At 51.3% G+C, this 21,168-nt stretch overlaps 1 protein-coding gene across 1 annotated transcript in view; it reads right to left on the bottom strand.

Moving 5' to 3' along the window:
- Positions 1-21,168, bottom strand: part of KDM6B (lysine demethylase 6B) — a 60,701-nt gene that overhangs the window by 20,006 nt on the left and 19,527 nt on the right. Inside the window, 10 exon segments of the mRNA XM_072977154.2 lie at positions 2,122-2,399; positions 2,401-4,293; positions 4,583-4,903; positions 6,215-6,361; positions 7,296-7,463; positions 8,374-8,466; positions 8,634-8,862; positions 10,490-10,588; positions 11,572-11,701; positions 12,852-12,996. Coding sequence (XP_072833255.2) covers positions 2,122-2,399; positions 2,401-4,293; positions 4,583-4,903; positions 6,215-6,361; positions 7,296-7,463; positions 8,374-8,466; positions 8,634-8,862; positions 10,490-10,588; positions 11,572-11,696 — 3,353 coding nt within the window. The 5' untranslated portion in view covers positions 11,697-11,701; positions 12,852-12,996.

Here is a 21,168-nt window from a genome sequence, read left to right on the forward strand (position 1 = left end):
GGGGGGGGGATTTGACTGGCTTTTGCTCTTAATTTGTCCCCTTTACACTTTAATTTTCTACCCAATCCTTGCTTTCAGTGAGATCAGGGCACATCTCGGTTGAAATGAACACATCCACAAAGAGTGTGTCTTAAGAGGTGGGAACTGTATCACCCCAAAACTGTTTTTAATACACACACACACCAGACCCCTCGGACACGTTTTGTGATGGACTCCTCATACACACATTCCCCCTCTCTCAGCTTTCGAATGAGAGTTGCTTTTTCTGGATGCTTCCTTAAAATCTTCCTTAAAATCCACTCCCAGAGCTTTGTTTTGACCCTCCACCATCGGGGCTTCGCAAAAAAACCCCACAAAAACCCCCAAACTGTGGAGGTCTGGCCGGAGGCTGACGCCGCCTGCAGCGCATCCTGGGTGCAGAAAAATGGCTTCCTGGGTCCACTGAGGAGGTCCACCCTGAGCTAAGCTGTCCTCCACCGAAACACACATAATCACACGGTCCAGGTCAATATGGATGGCCTCTGGGGACTCCTCCCCAGAAACCCCAGCCAAATGCTGCACTTAGTTTTTATTTCCCCCCCACCTGCCCCCCTGGATGCCTCCCACCTCCATCAACCACCACAGCCTCTGCTCAGTGGGTCACCTGTATCTGGTTGCCCCAGGTAGACCCCCAGGAGAACACATTTCGCCTTTAAAATCTACTTCCAGCCCACTCCAATCCTATTTGAGGTCATACAAAGCCTTTCTGGGGGGAGGAAACAGGAAATAAGAGGCTGGCCATTTCCTATTTATACAAAAGAAGCCCTTTAATAACTATAACAGACCCAAGACAAACTAGGTTTAAACATAGATGGGTTTTTTATGACTTTGAAATGCATGTTGATATAATTTAAGGTTGTTTTATGAGAATTCTTGTCTATTGTTAAATTCTGTTGTCAACCACCCAGAATGGCCCTCGGCCAGATGGGCAGTATACTAGAGATAGATAGATAGATAGATAGATAGATAGATAGATAGATAGATAGATAGATAGATAGATAGATAGATAGATAGATAGATAGATAGATAGATAGATAGATAGATAGATAGACAGACAGACAGGCAGGCAGGCAGGCAGGCAGGCAGGCAGGCAGGCAGGCAGGCAGGCAGGCAGGCAGATAGCAATGCAAAATAAATTAGATAGATACTATATTTTTCCGTGTATAAGACGCCCCCATGTATAACACGCCCCCCCCACTTTTCTAATCCAAAATTAAGAAATCTAAGTGGGGCTTAGCAAGTGTAGGGGGAAAGGGATCAAAGCGCTGCAGGATCGCTTTGATCCTTGCTTTCCCCTCCACTTGTCTTTGTTCTCTCCTCAGTTTACTTCCGTGTATAAGTTGCACCTCAATTTTTAGTCTAAAGATTTTAGACAAAAGTATAGTCTTATACACAGGAAAATACGGTAGATTGGTAGATAGATAGACAGACACATCAACTTAAGCTCCCTCAGTGGCCAGACTGTTCAGGGAAACTAAGAGAGCTGTCCTCCTGTATTCTGGGGTGTGATGGGGTGGAATGTAGACACCAAAAATGGATTCCTGATCCACAGAGGCTCCTTGTTACTACTCTAGAGCAGCCAAGAATTCTGACTTACGCCAACCCTTCTGAGAGTCTTCCAGGTAGAGGATATTCCGAACTGGCTTTCCCATTCTCCTTTTCTGGGGTTGCCCTGGGACGACGGTGCCGTTTGCCCACAGCCCCATAGCTCTACGGGCAGGAGGGCCCAGTGGGGGGAACTGAACTCCCAACCCCTGGCTCTGTAGCCGGAGACCTTAACCCCTGAGTTCTCCAGCCAGCTCTACACAGAAAGCTTTTTGTCCCTGACTGGGACCCAGCTGTGTTTGGAAAGGTGTTGGTCTCCTTGGCCGGGGGGGGGGGGGGAGAAAGTGTGTGAGCCTGTTGCCACCCCCCTTTGAATAAAGGTAAAGAAAAGGCACAGCAAGGGCAGGCTCCCTACTGGGACCGAGGGCAGGGGACGAGCATGAGCGGGGTTTCGGCCCCCATCCTGCGGACCAGCCTTTCAGCAGAAGGAAGAGGCTGAGGCCGTGGGGCTCCCGGCTCCCCCGGGCGGGCACTCACTTGCTGGCCCGCACGACCTCGGCGGCCGAGTGGTTGATGGTGAGTTCGCCCAAGGGGATGCGCCGCTCTTCCACCTCGGAGGCGATGAAGGTCTCCTTGTCCCCGCTCTCCACCTTGATGAGGCGGATCTTCAGCTCCTTCGGGGGCCCTTCGGTGAAGGATCGCAGCTTCAGGAGGTCGGCCGAGCACACGACGGTGGTGGGGGTGGGGGCGCCGGGGCCAACGACCCCCTCCTCTTTCTTGGCGGGAGGCTTGCGCTCAGCCGGGGGGACGGCTGGAGGCGGAGGGGGGCGGCGGGGGCGGGGGCGGCTTGGCCCCGTTCTCCCGCGCTTGGCTCTCGGTGCTCTGCACGTCCAAGCTGCCCAGGATCTGCCGGTTCTTCTCCTTGTGGGCTTTGCTCTCCCGGTGCCGCCGAGACCCGTCCTTGGCAGACCGGCGGTGTCGGCGGTGTTCCCGGTCCCGCCGTCGGGACTCGTCTTTGGGGCGGGGAGCTGGTGGAGGGGTGGCCAGGGGAGGCACAGGGGCTGGCGGTGGGGCGGGCGAGGGTGCTCTCAGGGGGAGGCTCGGGGTGGGTGGGGGAGGAGGAGGAGGAGGAGGTGGGGGAGGTGGTGGTGGTGGGGAAGCCGGGGGAGGCGGTGGGGGCGGTGAAGCTGGCGGCGGGGGGCTCTTCTCCCGCTCAGCTCGCTCCACCAGCGTCTCGCAGGCCCGGCTGATTTCTTCAAGGACCTCTGACTCCGTCTTGACTGGGCGAGTGGCCGGTAGGGGCGGAGGGGTGGCCACGCGCTCCCCTGCGGCCGAGGCTCCCGCCCCCCAGGCTTGGCTTGAGGTAGAGAAATGGGGCGCAGCTGTTGGGCTGGTGCCCGACGGGAGGGAGATTTTAGCACCTGGAGGGGTCAGCGGTTTGGGCCGGTAGGAGTGCTTCTGCCCTTCCAGCACGTTGGCCAAGGACTTCAGCAGGGAGGCGGTGCTGTGGTGGGGGAATTTGCTGCCCACACCGCCGCGACCGCTACTGCTGCTGCCACCTCCGCCTCCGGCTGCCACGGTCGGGGGCTGCTCTCCCCCGTCTCGCTTGCCAAACCGGTACAGGCAAGGGGGCTCAGGAGGGTCCTGCCCGGGGGGCTTGGGGTAGTCGAAAGCGCCGGCAGATGAGGCCGGTGGTTTGGGCCTGGCCAAAGGTGGGGGGCTCGGCAGGAGGAGGGCCGCCGGGGCCGGGGGTGGGGGTGGGAAGCTCTCTTCCCTTTCCTCCTCCCCGCGCCGGATCGACTCGTCCAGCATCTTCATGATGTTGGCCAGGCCGTCAGGAAGGATCTTGGAGAACTCGGCCGGCTCCTCGAACTGGTCCTCCAGCGGGGGGCTGGCAAAGCCAAAGAGCCGTTCGGGGGCGGCCTTGGCTGGCGGGGGCCCCCCTGGGGGTGGCTCCGGGGTCTTTGGAAAAGATGCCCGGGGGGCCGGGGGGAGCGGCTCTGTGGGCTGCTGAGGGGGCCGTGCCGGTGGCGGAGGGGGGCTCTCGGGGGACCGGAAGGTTCCTGAGGTTATCCCAGTGGGGCTCGGTGTCAGGGCCCTCGGCCCCCCGGATCCTTTCTCCTCCTGGTCGCTCTCTGGCAGCCAGAAGTCGGGGGCTGGAGAGGCCTCAGGGCTGGTCGGTCTTGCCGGGCTGGGCTTCCCCACTGAAACCTCCTCCCTGGGGAGGGAGAAGGGCCCATTCAGGCCGCTGGCGCCAGGATCCTGGAAGCCATGCCCAGCGTCACAGGCTGCGAGGGAGGGCGGCTGCTGCTGCTCCCCCTGGCAGGGCTCCCTGCACCCGAACAAAATCTCTCCCAGCGGGTCCGTCCCGCCGACTTTCCCCTCGGGGGGCGCTTTGCCCCCGAAGGCCGAGGCCACCCCCGATGGCCCTTTCAGCCAGGGCAACTGGGGGGGCGGTGGTGGCGGTGGGGGTGGCGGGGGAGGAGGAGGCGGCAGGGGAGGGGGAGGGCCCTGCGGGGCAGGAGGGGGCCGCGGGATGGTGGGTGGAGCTCCTCGGGTGATGGGCGGGGGTGGGGGCAGGCGAGAGCAGGGCAGATTGCAGGGGGCAAGGCAGGGGGGCGTGGGGCGCGGCGGGGGCAGCTTGCGGGCCCCGGGTTCCAGGTTGGGGGCAGGCGGCTCCAGAGCCGGCGTTTGGTAATGGTCAGAGCCCTGCAAGACAGAAAGAACCAGGAGTCAAAAGGCAGGTGAAATAAGGGGTGATGGGGATGGGGGTCCCGATCCTCCCTGGGAACCCTCCCCACCCTCCCTAACCCCCATCGCATCCCAACATGCAGCCCAGGTACCCCTGGGGTCCCTGCCTCCTCCAGTTTAGGTCTGTCCTATTACAACACCCATCACCCCCCAGCCCGTGGGGCTCATCCATAACAAAACACCAACCCTCCAATCCCCCCTCCGGCCCCTTTCACCCCCACCCCCACCCCTAAATCCTCCTACTCACAAGGCTGTCAGGGGGCAGCTGCCCCCGCGAGGTGGTCTTGCTGGTGGCAGGGGGGCCTCCCGGGGTCGGGCGCGGGGCATAAGGCACGCAGGCAACATTTGCTGGTGTAGCGGTGGAGTCTGGACGGCCCCGGGGGACTCGGCTGTCTCTAAGGTCACTTCCGTTGGGCCGGGCCAGGCAGCCATGGCTCTCGAGGGGAGGGCGGTGTGCTGGCGGTGTGCGGGGGGTGGGGGCCATGGCCGGGGGGCGGTGGGGGGGCGGGTGCGATCCGTAGGCAGGGGGCGAATAGGGGAAAGGATGAGCCACTGAGTTTCTCTGCTCCTGGGGATGGAGGGGGGAAGAAGAAGGAGGAGGGAAAACCCAAATATTAAGCAAGACTGTGCCAGCCACCCCATCCAGAAATCAAAGCCCGTTAGTTAAATATTCAGAAGAGAAAACATACTTTGGGAAGGGCACTTATACTATACATGCCACTGAATCTTGCAACTCACGCTGGCGTGAATTTGCCTTTATTTTGCACGATTTTATGGCCCTCGTACGGAGAATACCGAAGGTTCGTGCGCTTCGGTCTCCAACGTAGGGACTCCAGAAAACCAGGCTTGGTGCCGCCGTTTACCCACCACCAGCCCTCCACCGCCGCTCACGAAATGCAGGGCCATCGCATCCCCGGTCAGCCCTTCGCAGGGTCAAAGGGAAAAAGCGCTGAAGCTCAAGCCAGCAAGCCAGCCAATCTGCCCCTTTGCAAAAGGTAGCAAAAAACCCGAAGACAGCTACAGCAGGCACCCCGAGTTAGAAGCTCGTGTGTTTTCTAAAAACACAGGAATGGATGCTCTGATTTCACCAAAGGCCAGATCTCCAGATCCAGGCCGCAAAGATGAAGAGGTGGACAGAGAAGGCTCTCCCCCACCCCTCTAAATAACAACTCGGGAGAGGGACTTCGTTTATTTGTGTTTTGGACTCCGACTCCCTGGATCTTCAAGAATTCCTCAGCCAGAATTCTGGGAGTCTCGGCTCATAGACCCGAACCTGCAGAGACCTTCCTTTGGCTCACCTGGACGTAAGCCTAGTCCTCCGAGGCCCCGTGAGATTCTAGGCCTTCGTTTCCTCTCCTGATCCTGTTTGGGAGAAAGGTGCCCCAAGGCTTCCCGGACGTGACAGCCTCGCCGCTCTACAGAAGGCGCTTCCCAATGAACTACCACCCCCCCCAAGAAGCCCTGTCCATCCCTGGCAGCACGGAGGCACGAAACGAAGGCCTAGAATCCCACGGAGCCTCAGAGGACGAGGCTTTTTGCCCAGGCGAGCAAAAACAAAAGGAGTCTTTCTTAGCTGCCTAGAGTGGTCGAAATGACCAGACAGGCGGGGTATAAATTAAATAAATAATAAATTAATAAATAAAATAAATAGTCTGCAGGTTTGGGTCTATGGGCTGAAACTAGTCAGGGCAGCCAATTTTTTAAATGGGATTCCGGAAGCAGTGCCACTTTCAAAGGCCACAGGCTCTCCGCGGGGGGGGGGGGGGGAGGGAGGGATTCCAAATAAGTAACTTTTCCAAACTCCGCAACAAGCTGCCACGAAGCAAGAAATCAGGGTGGGCGTTATTTCAAGCATGAGTGGGATGACTGTCGGCCTTACTTGTCTCTCTGGGGCAGCCCCGTTCTTGCGCTCTTGTCCCCACGAATCTCCATGGAGGGGGTTCCAGAGTCCTGGTTTAGGCAGCTGGTAATGGGGGTTGCCGGGAAGGCCAGGGCCGGGCGGATGGTGGCCCAACCTGTTCCCGTTCTGCTCCAGAGCAAGAGGTTTTTGCAGAAAGGAAGAAAGGCAGAGAGGATAAGCGCAAAAAGCGACCGGAGGGGGGTCCCCCACTGCCTGCTAACCCCCCCCCCCGTATCATCCTCTCGGTACCCAGATCCCAACCCGGTCCTCTCCCTCTCATGGGGAGAAGTATCTCATGAGCCTCCCCAGGAAAAGGAAGCATGGGTTAATCTGCAATTAATAATAATAATAATAATAATAATAATAATAATAATAATAATAATAATAATAATAATAATAATAATAATAATAATAATAATAATAATATTGCAGATTTCAGAAATAACATAATCAGAGCTACAAAAAAATGGCAATATTAGGAACTGCATATCTACTACGTCAATATTTACCAGCTACTTAGTTTTTTTAAAAACTTGTACAGTATCTGTTATATAAAACCAGTCCCATGTTTTTGTAATTTTGATTGACTGTTTCTGGTATTTTTGAATCCTCCTCCTCCTCCTCTTAGAACTGCAAAGCTGGAAGGGACCCTACAGATCGTCTAAGTCCAGCCCCCTCTCAAGAAGGCCCCGTGTTTGGGGGGGGGGGAGAGAATCGAACCCCCAACCTTCGGCTCTGCAGCTCCAGAGACCAAAACCGCCTTTTAAGTCTCAAACTCCTGCAAAACGTGAGCCGAACGAGGAGAAACCAGGCCATTATTAAGCCCCATGCCAGCTTTAAAGTTTGCGAAGCGGCTGCAGCAGAGCAAGGGGGCAGGCGCTCAGCACAAGCAAGGACAGCGAGCGAGACGAACAAAGCGCTTCACGACCGAGTTTAGAACAGGTATTTTTTTACAAAGGACAACAGCCAGAACTCTGTGGTTCGTTGGGCGGGCCCAGGCAGGCTCTCCCTAGCCGGCGGGGGCCTCTTGCCGGATGAACCCCTCCTTCCCCCAAGTTACCTGGTCTGGGCTGGAACTCCTTCTTCGCTTCATGGGGGCCGGCATCTCTTCTCCGTGCCCGGTGTGGGGTGGGTGCTGGACTGGAGGGATGGGCTGAACCACGGGGGGCTCCATGGCCGGGCCGGGCCTCTTCAGCTGCGGGGTGCGCTTGGCAGAGAAATTTCTCTTCTGGAAATTGAGGGGGTGGGTGAGTGGGTGGATGGAGAGAAGGGGTCGGTCAAAATTCATTTCCTTGCTCCACAAAAAAACTGGATGCTTACGAGAAGCATAAAATGGGAAGGATTCCCCCCCAGGCCAGGGTTTACTATCTATCCCCCACCCCCCTGCCCTTATTGCATACAAATCAGGTGATAATAAGGCTTTCAAGTTTTCTGATCATTAATTTATTAGCATTTAAGGTGCCACGGGCTCTTTGTTGTTTCTGCCATTGCATGGGACAGATCTGCTCAGAGATAGCAGATTTACTGGTTCAGCTCTCTTGTCAACACTAATTCGATAAGAGCGATAAGGGGCCTTGTTCTCTGTCTTTCAGACTTTGCTTTCATTGGGAAATCAGTGCCTGAGTACAGTGGGCTGGGGTACAAGCTGATGAATGCACGTAATATTTTCATGTCATCACAGCGGGACTGGTCTTCGTGACAGATTAGTCAGTAGCAGTTAATGCCTGGCTCGTCAGCCACGATAAGCAAAATATTGTTAAGATTTCTTTGCTGGGAATCTAAGAAGTGGGACGCACACTCCAGAACAAAATTAAACCTCAAGTCTCAGGCCTTCCGTTGAAGGGAGCTACAAACGTCCCCCATGGGGCTTTCAGATCTGGAGCAGGACAGAAGGTAGAAAATTTTTTTCCAGCTTTACAACCTCCTGGGGTGGTTAAGGCAACGAATCGGGAGTGGTGGTTTGGTCCAGGCAGATACGGGCTCTGACGCGGGAAAGAATTCCAATACACGAAGCAAGGAAGGGCCTTTTGGGTTGTCCCGCCGAGGGGTGACTCAGAGCGCGACACAAGGGGAGATCGGTGTGTGTTTGCGTGTGTGGATGGGGGGGAAGGTCCTCCTGCTCTCTGCCCTCCACTCACCTCAAGGTGCAGGAGGTTCCAGACCTGTTGCAAAGGCGGCAGTGTTTTTGAGCGATGGTGGGACGGCCCCGAATGGAAATTCCACAACTGAGCCTGGAGAAAGGAGGAAGACTGTGCTGGGGTGGAAGGAACGTGGCTGAATGAAAGCGGACCCCGGCCTTCTCAAATCCTCTCCGTCCAGACCGTCTCGCCTGGGGTGTCGCCTCCCCAAAGCCGAAGCTTCCTATCCTGCTCCCCACCTCTACGTCCCCCCTACTCACCTGCTGCAGCCGTCCAATCCGGGCGTGCATCTCCCCATAGCTGCCATAGTCCCGCTGGTACCGCACGGCGTTCTGGTAGCAGCGCACGGCCTCCTCGCAGTCCTGCTCCGACTCGTAGATCTCGCCCAGCTGTTCCCAGAGCTGGGGTTGGCCCTGATCCCGCAGCAAAGCCTGGACGCAGCTATGGATGGCCTCCAGTTTTCCATGCAAGGGCCGGGGCCCCAGATTCCTGGCGGAAAGAAGAGGGAGACCCCCGTAAGAAGACAAACGGATCGGGACAGAAACTGTGAAAAACACACGGACCGGCCACGGATTTATTTCTTATATTTCCTATCCAACGTTCTGTCAAAGCAGAGCAGTGGGGTTCTCCTCCTCGCCCCTTTGATTTGCACAACAATCCAGTGAAGTAGGATTCAACTCAAGAAAGTATAAATGGCCCTAGGGTTGCCCGTAGGAAGTGTTCCCTGGCCTAGCGGGGACTCAAATGCCGGTTCCCGATCTCCTCCTTGAACCAGGACTGCATCCCATAGTAGTCTGCCCCCTGCTGCAGGGCAGCCTCATGACGACAAGAGATGAAGAGGGCCGCAGAAGACAGGATTGCTCGTTTAGAGAGTTGTCATGAGTCGGAGGCAACTATGCAATTTTGTATGGCATTTCTAACTGTTATTCCTGTATAATCTTAATTGTTGGGAGCTGCCTTGGGTCTCCTACGGGGAGAAAGGCAGCATATAAAGATATAAAATTAAATTAAAAATAATAAATGCTGCCGCCCCAGACTCTGATAAATGACATTCTCATTTACACGGCTGGGACAGCCTGTCCTCTCTGTATGTATGTATGTATGTATGTATGTATGTATGTATGTATGTATGTATGTATGTATGTATGTATGTATGTATGTATGTATGTATGTATGCATGCATGCATGCATGCATGCATGCATGCATGCATGCATGCACGTATCTATCTATCTATCTATCTATCTATCTATCTATCTATCTATCTATCTATCTATCTATCTATCTATCTATCTATCTATCCATCTATCCATCTATCTATCTATCTATCTATCTATCTATCTATCTATCTATCTATCTATCTATCTATCTATCTATCTATCTATCTATCTATCATCTATCTATCTATCTATCTATCTATCTATCTATCTATCCATCTATCTATCTATCTACCTGTATCTATCTATCTATCTTTATACCCCGCCCATCTAGACACACATCTACTCTATATCCTTCCTCCATCCCTTTTCCTTTCTCTTTCCCTTCCAGTCACCAAACATTACTTTTCAATTATTTTTAAAGGGAAAAAAAATGAAACACTACAAGCGGTTGCCGCACAGGACAAAGCAGACATACATGGCCAAGAGACACCCTGTTGTAGCTAAAGAAGTAACTTGCTGCAATGACATTGTGGAAGAAGTGAAATGATCTCTTCTCCAGTTACCATTGTAACGGAACTTAAGTTATGCCTCTGTGACTCTGCCAAAGGGGGTCGAGTACACTCGTTACATCTCACCGGCTCCTTCCAAATTCTGTGGCTGGGGAGTGAGGTTAAGGAGGAGGCAGGAGGGAAAAGTCAGGAACCAGACTTCAAAGCACCAGGGGCAAAGCCAAAAAAGCAACGCTTTAGAGGGGAAAGGGAGGAAGGCGGAACGGCTGCTACGGTCATCAAACCAAGCGCTCCCCTCTCAGGCCACTGCCCCCTGGTGGCCGCTGCAGCCCTGCCACTTTGGTTACACTCCCATAGGGAAGCCTCTAAGGCACTGCTGTGATGCCCACCACGACCAAGAGGGGTGGGGATTGGGGCCCTCCCCTCTGCATGCTTGCAGGAACACTTACGCTGGTGGGAAATAGCCCTTGCTGTGTTGTCCCATGTTAGACCCATGGCCAGGCGGCAGGTGTGGGGGCAGCTGAGGCTGGCCAACACTGGCGGAGCACCTGTGGATGGGCACACGCGGCGAAGGGGGGGGGGAAGGAGAGAAAGCCATTAAGAAGACGAGCTGAGACTTGTGTCACACGAAGGAGACAAGAGCCAGACTTACCTGGCCAAAAGTCCTCACCCGCTCCTGGTTGTGTATTAATCAATTAAATGTTTTCCATTCCTCAGAGTGTCCTTTATTTTTTTAAATGGTATACTTATTGTTCTTAGCTGGAAATATTGTCGTTTAATGGTGTAAGATGCCTCTTTATCCTCCTTGATTTTAGCTTTAAATGTTGTTAACCCGCCGTTGTATGTATACGCATTACTTTCAATTTCAAACATTCTCTTCCAATGCTGTAATCCACCTTGGGTCTTTTTCACAAGGAGAAGGGCGGGGTAAAAACATTTTAAAGAAATAAAAGAAAATACATTTGTACACCACCCTTCTAACCGGCGGTCACTCTGGGTGGATCACCGCGAGGACAGGAACATAAAAACCCAACCCGAATCCAAAAGCAATGAACTTTAAGCTAAATTCAATGAAATGGACAAACATGTAAAAACAGATTAAAATGGGTGGCAGTTACATCTACAAGGGTGATGCTCCCGATCCACCCCTGAAGTCAAGTGAAGATAGCAGAGGTTTGTGGACTGGGGAGGGGGGGGATGTCTTAAAATCCCATAACCTTTTTACTAGCCAGAGTAGTGGATTCTGAGAACTGTAGTCCAAGAAAGACGAGAAAGCTTTGCCAGGTCTGAATTTGAGTCACACGATGGCTGGGAGGCAGAGGAGAGAAGCAAGATTCTTCCTTTCCCCCCCACCATGCTGCTTTTACTCTCTCTCTCTCTCTCTCTCTCTCTCTCTCTCTCTCTCTCTCTCTCTCTCTCTCTCTCTCTCTCTCTCTCTCTCTCTCACACACACACACACACACACACACACACACACACACACACACACACACACACCGTCCAAGAGAGAGAGAGAGAGAGAGAGACCCACCTGCCGCCTGGGAGCCATGGTCGAGAATGGCACGAACTCCAGGAACCACCACTGCAGCCCAAGTTGCCAAGAGAGAAAGGGTCCCGTCCAGCGCGGACCCCGATCTGTTCCACGGTGCGATGCATCCAGTCTGGGGGGGGGGGGAGAGAAAGAAGTTGAAAAACAATCCAGGACCTAGAGACTGGGTTTCCGAGACCCACTCCCTTGGGGAAGACTCTTCCTCAATACATTTGCGGTTTGGGTCAGTTCGGAGTGTTTCTCCAAAAACAATATTCCAAGATGCAAGTGAAGAGGGAAGACCTTTTTTTTCTTTTAGATGGAGGTCTTCAGAGTTTGTTTTTAGACTACAACACCCAGAATCCCCCAGGTAGCAGGAATGCTAGGTACTGACCATGAATGCAACGGCCCAATGGCAGGAACTCCTTGAATGCTGTTTGAAACTGTAGCCAAGGCTCAACAAAGGTCTTTGTGATAGGTTACTGTATTTTTCGCACCATAAGACGCACTTTTCCCCCACAAAACAGGGGGGTGGAAAGTCTGTGGGTCTTATGGAGCGAAGAAAACAGATTATATTTTCCTGTTTTCTTCTCCTAAAAAATTGGTGCGCCTTATGGAAAGGTGCGTCTTATGGAGCTAAAAATACGGTAATCACGTACTCAGCACGAGTACACTAAACCAGTGGTCTCCAACCTTGGGCCTCCAGATGTTCTTGGACTTCAACCCTCAGAAATTCTGGCCAGCAGAAATGGTGGTGAAGGCTTCTGGGAGTTGTAGTCCAAGAACCTCTGGAGACCCAAGGTTGGGGAGCCCTGCAAGCAAAGTTCTACATATGGGTTTTCAATCACAAACATACTTTTATTGTGTCGTTTTAAACAATAAACCGGGGCTTAGTAAAGTTATATTTCAGGACTTCTGTGCCAGCTGGGGGATTCTGGGTATTGTAGTCTTGCCAAGCCCTGCAATAAACCAGCTGAAGTAAAGGAAGAATTAAAAGGGACCCATAGCTCAATATGCACCTCTGGGGCTCAAGCCTCCACAACCCTAACAGATTTTCTCCTACCCTAATTTCCACCCCATTCCCCCTGCACCCCCCCCAGCCAAACTTCATTTCTTTAAAGCATTTGTTTATTGCTTTCCTATCCAGTAGGACTGGGTAGTCATTTACAACAGCTTAAAAGTATTAAAAACAGATTTAAAGCATATTTCAAAAACCAAAATTTAAAAGCAGATCAGAAACATTCTTTCCAAATAGATCTCTGAATGCTCTAAAAAGCCCTTACCTTTTCTGCCGCTGTGGATGCGTCTCTGTACCCCCCCTCCACCCCCCCAGGATCTCAGCGACGGGTGACCCCCACCCAATCGCTGCTGGCTGTGTGTGCCCTCCGGATGACGCTCTCCGTCCTCCAGTCACAGAGACATATAATGCTGAAGAGGGATGGGGTGGGGGGTTCAGTGATGGCGGAGGGAAGGAGGAAAAACAAGAGAGAAGCAGTTACTTTAAAATCCTACACTAACGTTTGCTTTCTACTAAAATGCATTGGGTTAATGTTGTAAAGGAAGTACGGGATGAATATGGAGCAGATTTACGTACATCCATTTTTAAAAAAGAGGAGACCCATTGAAGCAACGGGAATTACAGTGGTGCCTCGCTAGACAGTTACCCCGCACGACAGTTTTTTCGCTAGACATTGACTTTTTGCGATCGCTATAGCGATTCCCAAAACAGTGATCCCTATGGGGGAATTTTGCTGGACAATGTTTGGTCCCTGTTTCGCGAACCGATTTTCACCAGACAACGATTTCGACAGCTTCCTCTGCGCTCGCAAAACAGGTGTTTTCGGGACCTAAGCTTCACAAGACAGCGATTTAAACAGCTGATCGGTGGTTCGCAAAGCGGCTTTCCTATGGCCGATCTTCGCTAAATGACGATTCTTCCCCATTGGAACGCATTAAACAGGTTTCAATGCATTCCAATGGGGAAATGCTTTTCGCTAGACAATGATTTCGCTAAACAGCGATTTCAGTGGAACGGACTATCATCGTCTAATGAGGCACCACTGTATTAAGTCAACATTTACAGAAGTCTCACAGATTCAGCGTCCCTGCTCTTGTTGAGGTCAAGTATAACAAATAAATTCATATGTGGATTTCTAATATATATATATATTTTTAAAAAATGAATGAGAGAATGTTCAGATGCATATTACAACCCCAAATGTATAAAGAAAACACGCGCACACAAACTTGCTAAACATTGTTATTATAACAGTTGCTAAATTTTGTTCACCTATTCAGTTGAATAATGCATTCCAATGCAAAAAAAGGTTTATTCCAACAAAATTTAAATGTATCCCCATTTTTTGCGTTACGTAATAAAACAGATAACTTACAAGTTTCAGTGCAATTGAAACAAAATGCCTTGAATTTGAAGTCGCTAAATGAAAACAAGCTTTGAAAAACCCAAAACAGCAGTTTTATAAGATTAAAAAGGAGGAGGAAAAACCAGGAGTTTAGCTGTTTTCTATTACGAACTCTTATATATTTTTTTAAACCAATGGGTTTATTTTTGCCAGCAACTTTGCAACAAAAAAAAAACCGAACAGGTGGAGGCCAAAACCTTTTAAACTTCTGTACTTAACCTTTAGTTTTCTATTAGTTTTAAAAAAAAAAAAAACCAATAATTTTTTAAAAAATATAAAACAATGGAGTCATTCATTTTTTTCCCCAAACAAAGGATTCATTTTTGCCACCCGTTTTCGCAAGAATTACTGAACAGGTGGAGGACAAAGCCTTTTAAACTTTTGTACTCCCGGATATTAATGGCCTGGAGATAACTGCTGCTCCAGAATCAGCTTGCTTTTTCCCTCTGACTACACAATTAAGTCTGGGGAAGAAGGAGTTAAAAACAACACCACAGCAGGCTCTAGCCCTTCAATGAACACTAGCCCCACCCCCTCCGTGACCTGGACCCTCTCCCCCTCTTCCAATGGGATGCCTTCTTTTGGAGAAGGGAGGCGGGGACTCAGAGCAAGCACCCGGAGTTAACTCCTGCTTTGCCACTACTGTATAAACCACGCCTTGCATTACCCACTTACCCTCCTCCTGATGCACTTAGTGGTGTGCACAGGGACAGACACACACACACACACACACACACACACACACACACTTGCTATTGATCTCTTTCTCCTAGCAGATGGCCAATCACAGAACTTCCTTCATGTAGCCACCAATCATCTTCCACCTCAGTCTCCTAATGAGGTCTGGAACCATAGAGACAACAGGGAAAGAGAGAGAGAGAGAGAGAGAGAGAAAGGGAAATGAAAGCAATGACTGAGTAGCATCCTTTTTGCATTCCTGTTTTGAGTAGAAAAGCGCCTCCCAGGGGTGGTGGGTGGCAGATCCCCAGCACCAGAGAGGAAAAAAAACGGGGGGGGGGGGGGGCTGCACTAGCCTGACCTTTCGTTACCACCCGACCTGGGAATTTCTGGTGTTGTGGAAACCCTTCTGGGGGCTTTTAAGTGGCGTTGCATTGTTTCAGCAGATGCAACAGTAGGAGATATTTTTATGCACAAATAAATAAATAAATAAATAAATAAATAAATAAATAAATAAATAAATAAATAAATCATATACAGTAATAGGCAAGCTTCTGTGGATCCAGACCACTTCGTCCAGCGTGCACCTGCATGAAGACTTTAAAAGTCCAAAAGTTCTTGGCAAAAGAGATTTTTGCCAGGAAAGTTACTCTTGGAGGTTGTTGTTGTTCAATCGTTAAGCCGTGTCCGGCTCTTCGTGACCCCATGGACCAGAGAGCACGGCAGGCCCTCCTGTCTTCCACTGCCTCCCAGAGTTGGGTCAATTTCATGTTGGTTGCTTCGATGACACTGTCTAACCATCTCATCTTCTGCCATCCCCTTCTCCTCTTGCCTTCACACTTTCCCAACATCAGGGTCTTTTCCAGGGAGTCTTCTCATGAGATGGCCAAAGGATTGGAGCCTCAGCTTCAGGATCTGTCCTTCCAGGGAGCACTCAGGGTTGATTTCCTTCAGAATGGATAGGTTTGATCTCCTTGCAGTCCAGGGGACTCTCAAGAGCCTCCTCCAGCACCACTAATTCTTCGGCAGTCAGCCTTCTTTATGGTCCAGCTCTCACTTCCATACATCACTACTGGAAAACCCATAGCTTTGACGATGTGGACCTTTGTCAGCAAGTTGATGTTTCTGCTTTTTAAGATGCTGTCAAGGCTTGTCATCGCTCTCCTCCCAAGAAGCAGGCCTCTTTTAATTTCATGGCTGCTGGCACCATCTGCAGTGATCATGGAGCCCAAGATGGTAAACTCTGTCACTGCCTCCATATCTTCTCCTTCTATTTGCCAGGAGGTGATGGGACCAGTGGCTATAAGTTTAGCTTTTGGTATTATGACTCTTGGAGATAGAGTCCCCAAATTCTTGGCCGGATGAATTTCGCCAGGCAGGTCTTTCTGAAATGTCAGTTAGGAAAGAAGCAGGCTGCCTCAGAGCTGTCGTTTTAGCAGCTGTTCTGGCAGTTCACCTTAAGATTTTCCTTCATGCAAACTAGCGTCCTTCCCATCTACCATACCTTGCGGCCACTGGTTATGGGAGCTGCAGTCCGAAACATCCCGCTTCAATGATCCTGCAGCTTTCTTTCCTTTCCCACTTAACGTCTCTGCAGTTTTATCCCAGTATGTGAGCTGTGCCGATACCGGTACAGTATTATGATTAATGCAAATTACAGAATGCTTAGGGAACCACTCATTCTGGCTTGCCCTCATCCTTGCAGGAGTTGGAATGAATTCATTTTAAAGAGCCTCTGTGCAGTGCCAGCACTGTCATATTTTTCTACGTTCAGAGATTCAAACGGATTTGGGCACAGCGGGTGCTTAGTGGGCCTCTTGCAGTACCCACCAGACCCGATTATGGAATAGTTCTCCATCCCAGGAACAGTATGTCCAGGCTATTCCATTCACTATTGGAGCCTCAGCTCCCTGGAAGGTCAGATCCTGAAGCTGAGGCTCCCAATGCTTTGGCCATCTCATGAGAAGAGAAGACTTCCTGGAAAAGACCCTGATGTTGGGAAAGTGTGAAGGCAAGAGGAGGAGAAGGGGACGACAGAGGACGAGATGGCTGGACAGGGTCATCAAAGCGACCAACATGAATTTGACCAAACTCCGGGAGGCAGTGGAAGACAGGAGGGCCTGGCATGCTCTGGTCCATGGGGCACAAAGTGTCGGACACGATTTAACGACTGAACAACAATTCCATTCACTCTCCACCTGATGCTTTCTGGATGGGGGGGGGGGGGAATAGTGTGGGAGTTGTAATCTGAAACACCTGGAAGGCACCAAGCAGGGAAGCTCTGTGGTGCCAAACCTGTTTTTTCCCCCTTAAAGATCAAAGAGTTTTGGAGTCATTTATTGAAATGGGTGCTACGTCACCTTAGACCAAGGCCTGCCACCGTCTGAACCAGAGCAGTTGTAATACAGGATGGTTGTAACCCACACTCAAGTCTGTGCTGGGAAAACTGGACTACCTTACAAGGTTGTAGGACATCACTCTTACTACACACACACACTCACACAGAGAGAGAGAGAGAGAGAGAGAGACTACAAAATGGGATAACCACACTGGCTGACCTTACAATCTGCAATATGGAAAGGAGTCAGCAAGTTCTGTTTTTCCTAGGAAATGCATCAACCAAGTAATAATAGTTTTTGTAAAAAATAAAAAATCAACTTCACTTTTTCTTCTCAAGCATGAGAGAGCAGAAACTTTGCTCTTACTTTACTCTCTGTCTCTCTCTCTGTCTCTCTCTCTGTCTCTCTGTGTGTGTGTGTGTGTGTGTGTGTGTGTGTGTGTGTGTGTAATGGGAACCAGGGGTGGGAAATGCAGCATTTTCATTCCTGTGGCAGAGTCTTGTGTTTCTTGTAAGCCTTTGCCGTTTTTACCCTTTGGTTAGATGCCACCGAGATTTCAAACGTAACCACAAAGCCTGGTTCACAGGAAAAAAAGATCAGCTGGTCTAAAGTTCTCTCAAATCTTCACCAAACCAGTCAATGAACAAGGTAATCAGAAGAAGGAGGGGTTTGCCATGAGCACCATTTTCTGGAGACACACAAAACTTGATAACTATTGCGGGAGCAAACTGCGCAGGCGATCTTAAGCCTGGAGCAATTAGATTAGCGCTGGGATAAAACAGGGCGTGTGTTTAGGGGGCTGCCCATGAAAATGTTTTCCTTCCTGAAGCACAACTCTGTGTGGATCGAAAGCTTGCGCGCTGTGCCTGCATGATCTGGCCCAACATAAACAGACTCTGTGGCTGGCATGAACGTACGGATACCCCGGGAAGCTCCGTTTCCAGATGAGTATGCCACTGGGTCACTCGGTGGAGAGGGGAAGCACTCTGCACGTGTCCAAGAGCAAAGTTTACTTCTCATTATGGTTACTCATCGGTTCTGGAGTTGGGCCAGATGTTTGACACGAGTTGCCAAGAGCTGTATTTACGGCTCACTGTACATGAGTCGGCTGGTTCTTTTTCTCTCTCTCTCTCTCCCCCGTCCCAACAGAGGCGAACCAAAGACTGCAGGCCCAGGTTTGGCCCGTGGAAAGGGAAAAAATAAATTTTAACAGGAGGCCTATTTTTCCCATGCTGCCGAAGGAAGGAAACGGACTCTCCAGTCCCCACCGCTGCCTGTGACTCACCCGCCGGTCATCGCAACTCCTCTATGATAGCCCCCATCCTGGCCCCACAAAATGTGTCTGGGTCTGCCTCCCGCCACAACCCCGGGCCAGACACGCCGACCTGTCCCACGCCTGCCTCCGGCCCCCACCCTGTGGCCAGAGCGGCTCTATTCCTTCCTATTCTGGAGACCAGACGTGTCTCCCGCAGCCACCCACGTTCCTGGTGGGTGTTGAAGCCGCCTGGGGAGGAAGCGGTGGGGGGGCAGCTTCATCCCTACAGGCCCTCTCCTCCCCCCCACCCCAAATGTATGACTGAAGCCCAACCCCCACCATCTGGGCAGCTGCAGAGGGTCCCAGCACCCCTCCCCTCCCAACCTTTAAATCTGGGATGGGAGAAAGGCGTGGGTGGACCTTTATGTGCTGACGGACCGACAGGCCAGCCCGAAGCCAAAGACCGCGTCCCGGCTATTTTTGGGAACGGCACAGGGCTGAGAGCTAAGTTTGGCTCTGGGCAGGGCAGGGCACGGGGCGGCTTCAGTGGGCCAAGGGAGGCGAGCGGCGTCCGGAGCAGTGGCCGGCCGTGGAGGGACAGAGAAAGAGAGAGAGAGAGAGAGAGAGAGAGAGAGAGAGAGAGGACGTCCTGAATCAGGCCTCTCACCCCCATCTAGGAATATATCTCACGTTGGAGCGAAACATGAAATCCCCCATTTCGAATGCACCAATGTGGGAACAAGTCACACCACAAACACACTAGCAACACAGGCTGGCAATATACTCCGCTTCAACGGACCCCCTAGCGGTGACTCCACCTGCATGGACAGAGATGGGGGGACTACAACGCCCCAAATCCCCAAGCATTCTGGGAGTCATGGTCCAAAGACTTTGTCTGCCCCATCTCAGGTCACAAATCAGTACTTTTCAGAGTGAAGGACACGTCATAATGGGCTCAAACTAGAGGAAGCCAGATTTAGGCTGAATATTGGGGGAAAAACATCTTAACTGTTCAAGCAGTACAACAATGGAACCCATGATCTCGGGAGATGGGGAGTGTGCCAATATTTGGGAGGCATTCAAGAATAACTTAGGGAACCCTTCTGTCCAGTCTGCTTTGGTTTGGATTCCTGCCTTGAGCCAGGAGGGGGTTGGACTCGATGGCTTTAGAGGCCCCCTTCCGATTCCATGATTCTATGATTCTAAGTCCCAAGTATATTACTGCATTTATTTAATTGTTTAAACTAATGTGATACAGAACAAATTACAAGTGACATAACACCACATGCTGAAGAAAAAACACTGGAGACCAACTGGACATGGAGAGGATGCGGCAGCTCTGTGGCGTTGTTGTTCAGCCATGCGCAAAGGATGCTCTCCTACATAAAAGGAGATGCGTTGCGTTCAGCAACGTCTGCCGCCAAGGGTATATTTTGCACTAAAAACATGCCGTGCTATGCACCACAGAAGTGCACTATTATGTGCTAGCTCCATGGAAAGATGCAGGCATGCCCCCCACCCCCCGTGGGCTGACACCTTCCTCTGGCCCTGCACGTATATGATCCCAATGTTCAAGGCCTCCAAGATGCTGCCCAAGAGACCGAGATGTTTGAAGTCCTCCCTGCTCTTTCCTACCACAGTTTCCTGACCCATGTTCTACAACAAGTCCCATAATTCCCACCAAACGGTCCCTGGAGAGGAAGCAAGCTGTCATTTGACAGGCACAGAACACTCTGGTCTGTGGTTTGCCCTACAGAGGATTCCCACACGGTTCGGTTGTTACGATCTCTCTTTGCATCCAGCCACCTTTACGTGGGACGGCCTCCACAAGTGTCATGCGTCCACACAGTTGCCTGTCGTCAGTAAGGGCGCTATCCCGTCAAACTAGGCCCGTAACCCAGCCACACACAGGAGGGGGCCCTGCCCTGACCCCCCACACACACACCCAAGAGGGGAGGTGCTATGTGACCTCCCACTCTTTACGAAGGTGTTGCTACAGAGGGTCTTTTGAGATTCGTCAATTTTAATTTGTTGCAAAATGCCCAGAATTCGTGCATGCACGAATAGGGCAGTATATAAATAAAATAAAATAAAAACGTTGCCAACTGGGACACATCTGTTCACATCGTATCTTCTGGCTTTCCATTCCCAGGTTAAAATGTGACTGCAGTGTGAAATAACCCCCTGCATGCCTTCTGTTTACCATTCCAAATTCCAGTGCTGTGGAATTTTCCCCTCCTTGTATCCAGGGTGGCTCCAGGCAGTTTCAGTTCTGAAAACCTATGTCCTTGGTTTCATAGCCATGGCTGTACACCGTCTGCAAATATGTCCATATTTAAAAGCAAAAAAAGCCAAAACAGAATTTTGAAGACACACCCTCTCCTTAATTCAAACCACACATGTGTCCTGCATGTTCTCAAACACATGATCTCCTCAGGCCTCATCACATGCCTTGTTTCCACACATGGCATTTCCACACGCCCGCTCATGCCATGAGATATCTGCTCAACCACACACGTACACAAGAGCATGAAATTAGGACCTCTGACCGTACCCCTGGCATCCTTGCAGGCTCATACAAGAACGGCCCAGTCCCAGTTTCTCCCCGGCATCCATTTGTTCTTATACATGTTAAGATGCGCTGTGTGATGGCCTTGAGTCTATTCCCCCCCCCATGCATAAACACATCTGTTGATCCTCCATTCATCTGCACAGAAACATAATTCCCTCCGCATGTCTCCTTGGTGTGCGGAGTCTGGAGCTGAACCATGATGCCGGAGAAATGTGCCAACAATGGGAGGAGGTTCTCCACGCAATCCGCGCATGGGAGGTGGGCTGGTCAGAAGCACCCGACCCAGACGGGCTGTCAAACCCGCCTTGACCCTCTCCCCTGCTCCGAGGGGAG

Source organism: Pogona vitticeps, chromosome 6 (genome assembly GCF_051106095.1).
Source record: "Pogona vitticeps strain Pit_001003342236 chromosome 6, PviZW2.1, whole genome shotgun sequence".
Lineage (NCBI taxonomy): Eukaryota > Metazoa > Chordata > Lepidosauria > Squamata > Agamidae > Pogona > Pogona vitticeps.